At 44.7% G+C, this 11,725-nt stretch overlaps 2 protein-coding genes across 2 annotated transcripts; one reads left to right on the forward strand and one right to left on the reverse strand.

Moving 5' to 3' along the window:
- Positions 1-1,631: 1,631 nt before the first annotated feature.
- On the forward strand, positions 1,632-2,484 carry LOC120710455 (non-classical arabinogalactan protein 31-like). Its single transcript, XM_039996138.1, has one exon. The coding sequence runs from the start codon at positions 1,666-1,668 to the stop codon at positions 2,278-2,280; it is 615 nt and encodes a 204-aa protein (XP_039852072.1). The 5' UTR covers positions 1,632-1,665; the 3' UTR covers positions 2,281-2,484.
- A 1,595-nt stretch (positions 2,485-4,079) lies between these two features.
- On the reverse strand, positions 4,080-7,362 carry LOC120705906 (receptor-like protein 7). Its single transcript, XM_039990459.1, has one exon. It carries the CDS (start codon positions 7,319-7,321, stop codon positions 4,226-4,228), a length of 3,096 nt encoding a protein of 1,031 aa, XP_039846393.1. The 5' UTR covers positions 7,322-7,362; the 3' UTR covers positions 4,080-4,225.
- Positions 7,363-11,725: the final 4,363 nt, after the last annotated feature.

Here is an 11,725-nt window from a genome sequence, read left to right on the forward strand (position 1 = left end):
AGATCTACAACTTTTGTTACATAAAGTTTTTCATTTGATCAATGTATCTAAATCAAGAAAAAAGTTCTTGTACCTAGAAAAATCTGAAATAATTCATTTGGTCTAGTTGTGCTTATCTAAAATTTACCAAACTTTTTTTTAGCTCTTAGGAAATAAAATAATAGTACTGTAAAAGTTATGGCTTCTAATACTCAGTATAGCAGCATGTATAAATAACCCATTTAAACTATACATATTGCAAGATCTAATTTAAAAAGTTATTCTAGAAATGTTTTCTGGGCCTACCAATTTTATACAAGCCTATGCTTACCATATGCAACACTCTGGCCAAAGATGACATGCATCCAAAGGATGGATCTTGAGATTTAAATAAAAGTACATTAAACTGGTATTTAAAATAGAACAAGATAATTTGATCAAATGAAAAAATTTATGTAACAAAAGTTGTAGATCTTGTTTCATAGAATCCAGAACAGTTGAGTTTGTATTTTTTCTATTTTTATACAATTTTATATCGATTTTACAAGTTCACTGTTTAATGCGCCCTAGGCGCCAGGACCTAAATGTATTTTTTTTACATTTAGGTCATGTCGCTCATCCAGTGGGCGACAGGCACCCTGTTGCCCATTAGGGGCGACAGGGACCCATTTTTGAAAATTTCTGTTGCCCATTAGGGGCGACAGAGACCCATTTTTGAAAAATTCCTATTCGACATATATTTTTGAAATTTTGTTTTTTGTTTTAAATATAAAAATGAAAAAGGTGCTGGTTTTTGGGGGACTAGAAGTGGGCCGACTCCATAGTTGGGCCCAGTGTGTCACTCTCGTCGTCAGGAGAGACCCAACATGTTTTTTGGGCTTTAGATTGCTTCTGTTTGGCCCAGCAAATACGATGGTGAGATGGTCATTAGAATTTTTTTTATTGTTTTTGTAGCTGACGCCTGACGGTCGTTAGACACAACACGGGTGGCACAATCTTCGAAAAGCTACACATCTCATTATTGGATGCCGGCAAGCATGTTTCTATTTTCTTGATCATCGACGACATGACTTAACAATGTACTCCCTCCTTCCCAGTTTATAAGGCATACACGTATATCAAGATTCAAACCTTCTCATCTTTGACCAATAATTTGACTATTAAATTTTGTTTTATAATGCAAATTTCATATGATTGGATTCATAATCAAATATAGTTTACAATGATTATAAGCTTATAATCAAAAGTGATATAATATATGATAAATAAATGGTCAAAGTGTTATTTAGAAGACCGTGCCATGTTCCACCATGCCTTATAAACGGGGAAGGAGGGAGTATATAGTATATATATAAAGTCTGCAGGAATGGATCAAGTTCATTTTGATGATGAGCACACAATCTTTTAGTTAGATCAATCATTATCTTATCTGCAGTGCAACGTGACGCAGTCTCCTGAGCTCCAGTCGAAACAAACTGGGCTTCACGTAGCGCACCGGCCGACAAGGCGGCCACGACGGCCGATCACCCACCGCGCCACAACATGGCCGCACGTTCGCCCCATTTTTTAACATTCTGACCCTTACCCTGTCGATCGCGTATATAAACCGTGCGCCTCCCGCCATTTAAACGCAACCAGAGCTCAACCGATCTCCCTCCTTCGAACGCTCGATCGAGCAGAGCAGCAATGGCGGCCTTCCTCCCCATCGCCGTCCTCGTGTCCCTCCTCGCCGCCGGCGCCACGGCCGCCGGCGGATACGGCAGCAGCCTTAGCCCGTCGACACCGGCGCCCTACACCCCGCCGCCCGCCACGCCGAAGCCCGCGCCGTACACCCCGCCGCCGGCGCCCGCCCACGGCGACACGAAGAAGCTGGTGGTGGTGCGCGTGGAGGGCCTGGTGCTGTGCCAGAGCTGCGCGCAGCAAGGCACGCAGAGCCTCGCCGGCGCGGCGCCGCTGCCGGGGGCCAAGGTGACGGTCACCTGCCGCGACAAGAAGAACCGCGTCATGTCGTGGCGGTCCCCCGCCGCCGACTACAACGGCTACTTCCACTCGGAGTTCGGCGTCGAGCGCGCCGGCGACTACTTCGGCAAGGACCCGCGCGCCGCCTGCTTCGTGCGGCTGCTCTCGTCGCCGGACGCCAAGTGCAACGGCGTCACCAACATCGGCGGCGGCATGGAGGGCGCGCGGATCCGCGACGAAGGCAAGCGGTGGACCGACCACCGTGGCATCGAGAACGTCGTCTACGCCGCCGGCCCGCTCGCGTTCAGGCCGGCGGTGTGCGCGCCCGCGCGCCACTACTGAGCGTAGAGAGAGCAGCTAGCGTGCCACGCCATCGATGAAATGATGAGCACGCATGGGAGCCACGCCAGTGATTGATGCGACAAATATAATGTGATTCGTGTGTTGTTTCGGAGGGTGATTTCCATTTTTTTTCCTTCTGTTTTCGTTGGCGTCGCTTTGTGCGCAGCATGACATTCTGTGTAAACTAATTTTGATTTACTGGTATGTGAGAAAATTTAAATTTTTAAGATTTGATTTGAACTGCACTTTGCACCCTGCCGGTAGATTTGTTAACTCTAGCGAGATTATTGCTGTCCAGCGCTTTGTTCAATGGAACTCGCAGGAGGTCAACAAACACACGAGGAGGTGGCCGCAACGAAGCATATATATGCTTCCCACATCTGAACTGTGGCTAAGGTTTTTTTTAGAAAAGGTTAAAACGCAGAGACGGCTGAATGTGTCGAATCAAGCCTCCTATCAACGGAAGAGTTTATCATCTGCGGGTTTCCAATACTCCAACGGTTGCGGTAGCTGGCATTGAAGGCATATTGCTATGCTCCCCCCCACCACTCTCACTACAGAATAGGCCTTTGTTCCAGGTCATTTATCCCGGTTACCTTTGGGCCCGGGACAAAAGGTGGCTTTTGTCCCGGGTCCAAAGGCTAGCCGGGCCAGCGAGGGGACAGGGGCCTTTTGTCCCGGGTGGAGCCACCAACCCGGACAAAAGGCCCCCCTTTTGTCCCGGTTGGTGGCTCCACCCGGGACAAAAGGTCCAACCCCTTTTATCCCGGTTGGTAACACCAACCCGGACAAAAGGGTGACCCTTTTATCCCGGGTGGTGGTACCAACCGGGACAAAAGGACCCTTTTGTCCCGGTTGGTGTTACTAATCCGGACAAAAGGTCCCTCCACGTGATAGTTCAAAAGAGAGTTATTCTTTGCTGAGTCACATGTACTACTTAGATGAGTTGGCAAGGAAGCCATGCGCTAGGCAATAGGTCTTGGGTTCCAATCCCGCAGGGCGCAAATATTTTTTAGCGCGAGGGACATTTTGTCCCGGTTCTACCACCCGGGACAAAAACCTCCAGCGCTTTTGTCCCGGCGGCCTTGTCCCGGTTCCAAAACCGGGACAAATAGCCCTTTGGAACCGGGACAAATGGCCCGATCTGTAGTAGTGTCTGGAACTGGCCGATGCCATTGCAAATACGAAAAAGAATAACAGGTAGCATTGTGCAGTGAAATAAAATGCTCATGGAATCGCCGGAAGAAAAGCCTCATGTGGACATGTGGTGAATGGTTACGTACTTTGCCATGCTTTGTCTTCGTTCCAAGAATTTGAATTTTGAGAAAAGTTTGATTACTTATTTTATTGACTTGGCTAATAGATATTCTCTACTGTTACAGGGCCTTAGGAATTTAGATTGTGGCGGATAAACTCTCCCGTACTAATTTTTGTACAGATCACACAAAATAGTTTGAGTTATAAGTTCAGCTAATCTTTTTTTTGCGAAGGGATATGGATTTCATTAAAGAGTGATAGTACATCCCCAAATTGCAACCAGAACCTGGCAATAAAAGAAAATTACAAAGAAGTGCCCGAAGGACTTGTTTGTAAAAAGTTCAGCTAATCTCTACCTTAGCGACGATATCTGTTGCTTGAACTTGCAATAGCATTAGCAATAACATGTTGACAATTTTTTTTTCAGACAAAATAGCAATAAAGGTTTACAGGAAGTCAAGACTGCCTTGATTGAGTATCCCCTAACATAGAGTTTATTCACCACGGATCTCGTAATATAATTTTATGAACTTGCAATAGAATTAGCATTAACATGTTGACGATTTTTTATATAAAATAGCAATAAAGGTTTACAGGACGTCAAGAGTCAAGACTACCTTGATTGCGTATCCCCTAACATGAAATTTATTTCATTTTAATACATCATGGAAAATGGTTCCAGTACTTCTCAAGTTCGTTTCCTAACAGGAATTCCCCATGCCACTACAATTGCAAGTGCAAATCCAACACCAAATCCTATTCCAACAAATAGGAATAATATAAAGTCTACAGATTTCTTCTTCTTGGAGGGCACCGCATTTGACTTTACATTGTTGTTGCACACTTTTGACAGTGGAGGCCCGCACAAATCTTCATTTCCGAGAAATGAACTGTTGGAGAATGTCAAGAAATGAGGTGATTCTGGTATGCTTCCCACCAGCTTGTTGTTGGATAGGTTCAATGTTGTGAGTGAGTCCAACGATGCTAGCTCCAGTGGGATCTCCCCAGAAAGCTCATTAGAGGACAGGTCCAAAGACTCCAAGTGTGCCAAATGACCGAGCTGAGATGGAATTGGCCCTGTGAAGGAGTTGTGTGACATGTTGAGCACGTCCAGCAAAACAAGCCCCCCGATATCTGTAGGAATGCTCCCCTGGAAAGCATTATTAGAGACATCAAGGAATCCATGGGTCCTCCATATCTTATAAAATTGGTGCTCTGATCCTTTGCATGTGAGTTCAGTGCTAAGCTGGTAGACTTCATTTTGATCAGCGTAATATTCCATCACCAATGTCTCATTACTAACTTCGACTATCATGCCCATTAATTTTGAAAGCCATTCTTTGTTCAGTGTGCCTGAGAAGTTATTGTAGGATAGATCCAAAATCCATAGTCTTGGGAATCCGCAAGTGATTTTGTTTTTGGCGCTAGATGGCATCACCACTCCAAAGAAATTGTTGTGCTTTAGGATGAGAACTTGAAGTTTTGGGAGTTTACTCATCCAACATGGAAAAGTGTCTGTTATCTTATTGTTTGCGATAGCAAGGACCTCCAACCTTTTGCAAGCCACAAGAGATCTGGGTAACTGTCCTTCAATAAGATTGCTACTTATGTCTAGCAACTCAAGAGTGCAGTTTTCATTGATAGTGTCAGGAAGCTCTCCGTCAAGTTGATTTTCTTTGAGATTTAGAACTCTCAATGGATTGGCATCCTCCATCAGGCAAGAGGGGATTGAACCATTAAAGGTATTGTAAGAGAGATCTAAAATTTCATAAACCATACAAAAAGATGTTGGAATATTCCCCGAAAGGTTGTTTCGAGATGCCTTGAAAACGTAAGTATCTCCAAGTTGAGTAGAAAAAATATGTGGCATGGATGAGAACATGTTGCCAGAGTAATCAAGCACTTCCCCACCATATTGGGGTAGGGGTATTGGCCCCTCAAACATGTTGAAACTGAGGTCCAGCTTTATTGAATGAATAGGAAGGAAGGTTTCATAGCCAACACTATTTAATTTATTGTGTGAAAAATTAAGAAAGACAAGGCCACTGTCTGGGGCGAAGGATGGGTCTGTCGACCATTTTTCCCATACCCACTGGGGTATGCCCCCATGCATTTGATTATTTGAAAGGTCAAGCCCAATGTAATGATTTAGATGCTTTAAACTGCTAGGGAACTTAGTGATGCTACATGACGCCAATTTTAAGAAATTTATGTTAGGGAAGGATACCATTGAAGAATTTTCTTGTCCCTCTAGTACAATTATCTTGTTGTTTGATAGGTCTAAGAGGGATAGGTTTGGTAGTCTCCATAACGAGTTAAGTTCCACTGTCCCTGTGAAATTGTTCGAACCAAGGGCTAGTTCTTCTAATTGTGTCATATTAAAGATGTGCGGAGGTATCCCCCCAGAAGCTTTGCATTGTATGACAGCAAATGTTTTTAGTTTGATCATCAAATGACCTATGGAAGAAGGTATTGGTCCATATAAGCCACATTGAGAAAATTTAAGAACCTCTAAGGAAGTTAAGTTTGTTATCCATGATGGTATAGGTCCTACTAGATTTAAACCTGATACCTTCAGTGTGTTCAAGGATTTGAGCTCGCCAATTGATGAGGGCAGATTTCCCGAAAATCCAGGTGCATCAAGGCCTAGCCTTTTCAAAGATCTGATTTTACCAATGGAACTTGGTATCGTACCAGAGAAGTTGGTATGGCCAACTAGCAAATTTTGTAAACAACTATCAGCTAAGATATTTGGAAGGCTACCAGAGAGTTTACTATTACGGTGAAGATCGATAGTCACTAATTTCTTATGTTCGAAGATTTTGGGAGAAACCCATCCTTCTAGGTGATTGTAGCTAAGCTGGAGAACGCTGAGCAAGGAATAGTTGGCAAAGAAATCTGGAACTTGACCGTTCAAAAAATTGTATTGTAGATCAATCACATATAGTAAGCGTAAGGCAGAGAGTGATCCACATATTGGCTCTTCAATATTGCAATATGGCAACCTAAGGACACGAAGATTTTGAGCGTACATGGATAGAGCATCACACCACTCTATTGACTGGGATAGGTCGACACAACCAAGATGAAGCTCCCTCAAACTACTGAGGTTTGCGACTAAGGATGTGAAGTTTGTCACGGATAGCTGCCAAATGTTGTCAGGGCCATCCACCATATACCTATCCATCTCGTCGGCCAACTCTACAATTTCGAAGGAAACGGAGAGGTCAAGAGAGACCAAGTTGGTGAGACGACCTATGTTGTGAGGAACTTGACCGGAAAAGTTGGTGTTGGGGAGATTGAGACTGGTGAGATTGGTCAATCGCTCAAATCCAGTGGACGGGAGTTCTGACGAATTGAAATTGTTCCAGCCAAGGTTGAGGTACCTGAGGGAGGTTAGATCGAAAAGCGCAGGGTCGAGACCTGCGCTCTCCAGACCCCAACTCTCCAGGTCCAGGGAAGTCACATGGCCGTCGGCATCACCGCATTGCACGCCCGCCCATCCGCAGCAGTCCGTGCCGAGCTTCCATGACCGGAACGCCCTGATGGAGTCGGCGGTGGCGGTGAACGAGCGTTTGAGCTGCAGCAGCGCCGTCTCCTGGTCTGGCAAGCACGAGACCCACCGCGCCGCCACCACCGCAGCAGTGTTGTTGCCGGTGAACGCAACGGCTGACGAAGGGAGGAGAAGCGAGCACAGCATGACTGCGAGGTGGATCTGTAGCAGCAGATGTAGTAGCGCTACTACTGCTGCCGGTGGCCCGTGAAGGGCCATGGTGGTGGGCATACAGCAACTGGCTTGGGGTGGCTAAGATCTGTTGCAAGTGACGATGAACTGCTTCTGCTTTTGATGTGGGCAGATTCTTACCATGCCTCGGGTTATATATACACAGTTGCAACCATCGGGCGTGCCGTTAGTACCGTGGGCCGTGTAGTGCAGTAAGCGACATGTTCAAACCCATTCAGGGCTTGAGTCTAACGTTTTTGTGTAGTATTATTCAAATTATCTGGAAGAACTACTAGTGGCTAGCTAGTATTTTTCATGCCGTATGACTTGGTTTGATGATTAGTCAAACTCATCAGTCGTTTTTGAGTAGTATTATTCAAATTATCTGGAAGAACCAACCTCATGAATCGTTTTTGTGTAGCATTATTCAAATTATCTGGAAGAACTACTAGTGGCTAGCTAGTATTTTTCAACCTCATGAATAGAACATGAGTAGTTTAGCAATGATTTTTCTTCGAGTTTTTTCTAAGATTGCTGCTGCATCTGTTCGTTTGCTTGCAGGGAGGTTCGAGCTTCGGCGCATGCCAGATGCAGCGGGGGGCTCGGCGCCGTGAGCAGGCAGCGGCCAGGCGCATAGCACACGGCGCTCACGCAGGTCGACGGCCAGCGGCGGCGTGATGAGGTAGGGGAGCGGCAATGCATCACTTCAGTTACCATCACTTCAAGAAATATTTGCATGGACTGTCAGCTCAATAATCTAGATGCATAATTTATTTAATTTATCTATTGTACTCTCGGTCCGGTCTTCTAGTTCAAGATAGAGAATAGGCGTGCATACATGCAAAAAAAAAGACAAAACTAGTGATATCATCCAACGTGCAAGAAAGTTTAGAGCTTAAAAAACTATAAATTTTCAACCGCGTATCCAAATTAAATTTGGACTGCATCATTATTTTTCTTAAGATAAGATTTTCAAAACAAAACTACACTTGTCTATATTTACATGATATTTTAAAAACATTTTTTAATACTTAAAAATGAATGTCGGCTACCGGGAATAAATATTTTCGACGAACAAAAAGTTAAACATAATAAATAAAATATTACACATCGCAAATATTTGATTGTGTAGAATAATAATGAAAGACAAATATCGCGAATAAATACATCAACATAACGAAACAATGTAAGCTACAAAGCGAACAAATATTTTGGTATTGCGAACTAATTAGTTACACATAGATAAATAACTTTATGTAAAAAGAATAAATTACTAAATAACTCTACATGACTCGTACATAACATACATATATTCTGTAACATGATTAACAAGTTTGTTAAATAAAATATGAAAAAAATGAAAGGGATGGAAAAATGAAAACTTAGTGGCACGAAAAGGAAGAGAAAACCAGAATAAAGACAGGTAGAAATATACTAAGTAGTAATAAATATACTGAATCTAGTAGTGATTAAATATATACTTTTCACAATAAAATGATAGAAAATAAAAGAGTTTATAAATTTAAAATTAGTCGTATGAACTCACGTAAGAAATTTGGATGCAAAGTAACCTATCGTACAAGAAAACAAATAGAAAAGGTAACAAAAAAGTCACCTTAAATTAAATACAAGGGAAAAAGAAATAGAAGGAAAAACATGTTAAAATTGAGAAGGGAAAATAATGAAAGAAAAATATGGAAGAAAAAGAGCAGTTCAAAATAAAAAATAAAAAGAAAATATTAAATACAAAAATGAATTAAACCAAGAAAGAAGAGAAATAAAAAGAATAAAGTGAAATGATGATATGTTTTTCTATTGTGAAAGATAGAATTATAAAAACAAAAAGAAATAAATAAAAATAGGAAAGTAAAACACTAGACCAAAAAGAAAGGAAAAAATAAGAATAAAAAAGTGGGTCGATCATTTATTGCTCCATAATTGTCAGACAAAAGGTCACATAGTATCTTCGTGTAGACAAAAAAAATAATAAAGCTGCTACATGACTGCTGCATTTAGTATAGAATTGCCACCGGTCTGGAGTCTTTTATCTTTATACCATTAAAAAGTTGATACTTAAGTGGGAACTTTTTTTTCTCTATGTACCGTTCCATCCGGATTCTATTAGGAGTTAACGGTTTGAGAGCCCTGGCATGTGGGACTGGGTAGTTAAATGGTCTATATTACCCTTGGAGACACATGTGATATAGTGGCCCTGCGTGTCGTTTTCTTACTCTTATCTTCTTCCAAGTTCCACCCTTAGTCACCGCGGAACGGGAACGATACACGTTCCGGGAACATCGTTCCGGGACGGGAACGCGGGAACGTTTTCGTTCCCACAATGTAAAAATGCATTGAAAATGCCGTTCCTCGTTCCGGGTTCATGTTCCTCGATCCATGTTCCGGGAACTCCGGTGACTATGCTTCCACCTCCGCTGCCGCATTCTCTACTTGGACGGCAGCCCAATCGCGGCGCTCGCAGGTGGGACCGTGGGGGTGATCGCGACCGCACCAGAGGAGCAGCCGCGCCCATGTGAGCACCACGCCTCCCCTTGAAAGCTTCAGCCAGCGGTCCGGCCGCCGGATGGGACGCACACGTCTCCTCCTCGGCTCTCGCTCTCAGGCGGCAAAAGGCGGTGCCCAGTGCCTAGCACGCACCCCGCGTGACGGGATGGGGGGTCGCAGCTCATGTGCTGCTTCTGGCAGTTGCCAAATGGTGGGAAGCCCATCCTCGCGAGCAACATCTTGGCGTGGAAGGTACGCGCCACTGAGCTCATGTGGCCACTGCCCGCCTTCGCCCCGACATCGGCGCTAGTCGGCCCTGTGCGCCACTCCTGGCGAGTCGCTGGCCTTTCGCGCTGCGGAGCACACCACGGTGATCAGGGCGGAGCTCGCCGGCGCGCTATCGCGGTGTCGAGCGTGGATGAGATGAGGAAGGCGAGCTTCGTGGGCCTTAATGGCTCCCAGCGAGGCGATGGTGAGCTGCCGTCACTCCCTCGCCGTGGGCTGGACTTCGAGCTCCGGCATGGCTTGTCAGCGCGGAGCTCTACCGGCCAAGATGGGCAGAGCTGCGTGCGGCGGGCCGGAGCATAGTGGCGCACGACGGCCGTGGCGGCGTGCTGGAGCGGGGGGAGGTGTAACACCCCAGGTGTTAATATCTTGTAATTAAGCCTAAGTCCACGATTAACATGATTATTAGCCTCAAACACGCATGAACAAGATCGCTAAATAAAATTTTTGCTAGCAAGTTAACTTATGCGAGAGGGAAATAACTTTTAAAATTGTTTTCAATAACGGTTCGAGCCACGTTTGAAATCCAAATCGACCCAATATCAAATTTTCTCCTCGGAATCAACCTGGGCCCGGATAGTCCGGGTATTAGCCCAGATAGTCCGGACTAACGTCCGGATACTCCGAACACCCGTCCGGATACTCCGGACCTGGATTTTTTCTATTTTATTTTATTTTGTCCTCTGGGCCCCACAACCGTTAAATATCTCACTCACAGTTCACTCTCTCACTCTCTCCCTCTCTCACGTCACTCCCTCTCCCTCTCACTCCCTCACCGTGGCCTCCCTCTCCCTCACAAGTGCTCTCCCTCTCCCTAGAGCCTAAACCCCAAATCCTCCACCCCAACTTGAGCTCAAGGCCAAGAAGGCTTCAAGATGGCGAGGAGCACCTTCTTCTCCACATGTTCCTCCCCGGGAAGTCTTGGGTTTCAAGTTCTTCGCGCGGGGAAAAGCTCATTCAAGGTACTGCAACTTGTGCCGGCCCGATCTATCTTTCTAGGAGGTTCTAAGTGATTTCCTTAGGTCAATCATCTCCTTATGCATCCTTGAACTAGGATTCAAGAGGGTTTCAAATTTGGTGGGGTGGTTTTACCAAAAATCAAGATTTCAGTTTTTGGGGCGAAAATGCTGTCAAGTCCGGAGACTCCGGGTATAAGCCCGGATACTCCGGGTTTTGAACACTCCGGGCGAAACTCCGGGTATAATCCCGGATACTCCGGGGGAAACTCCGGGTATAGGCCCGGAAACTCCGGACTTCGGAGTCCGGATACTCCGGATATGAATCCGGATATTCCGGGTTTTATTAGAACTGTTGGATGTAGAATTTGGTAAATTTGGGGTAAATTTGTAGTGTTTCTACTTGGGCATTTCAAAGTTGTTGTTGTATGTCATATTTGCATTCTCATATCATATGCATCTCATGTAGATGCGCTAGATGTACAGTGCGTGAGCGTGAAACACGCGATGTTGGAGCCGGACCCCAAGACGGTGTTTAATGGATGTATCCTAAAGAGAGAAGGACCAGCTGGCGCAACTGAAGACCCGGCCCAAGGCCTTAATAGCATTAACACTGACTTAGTGTTACCCTCAGGCAAGCCCCGGTGCACATCCTTCTATTTTTAAATTATGACACCTATATATATATATTTCTATTACTTGTGCATTAGGTGTCGGAATT

The sequence above is a fragment of the Panicum virgatum genome, chromosome 5K (genome assembly GCF_016808335.1).
Source record: "Panicum virgatum strain AP13 chromosome 5K, P.virgatum_v5, whole genome shotgun sequence".
NCBI classification, from domain to species: Eukaryota; Viridiplantae; Streptophyta; class Magnoliopsida; order Poales; family Poaceae; genus Panicum; species Panicum virgatum.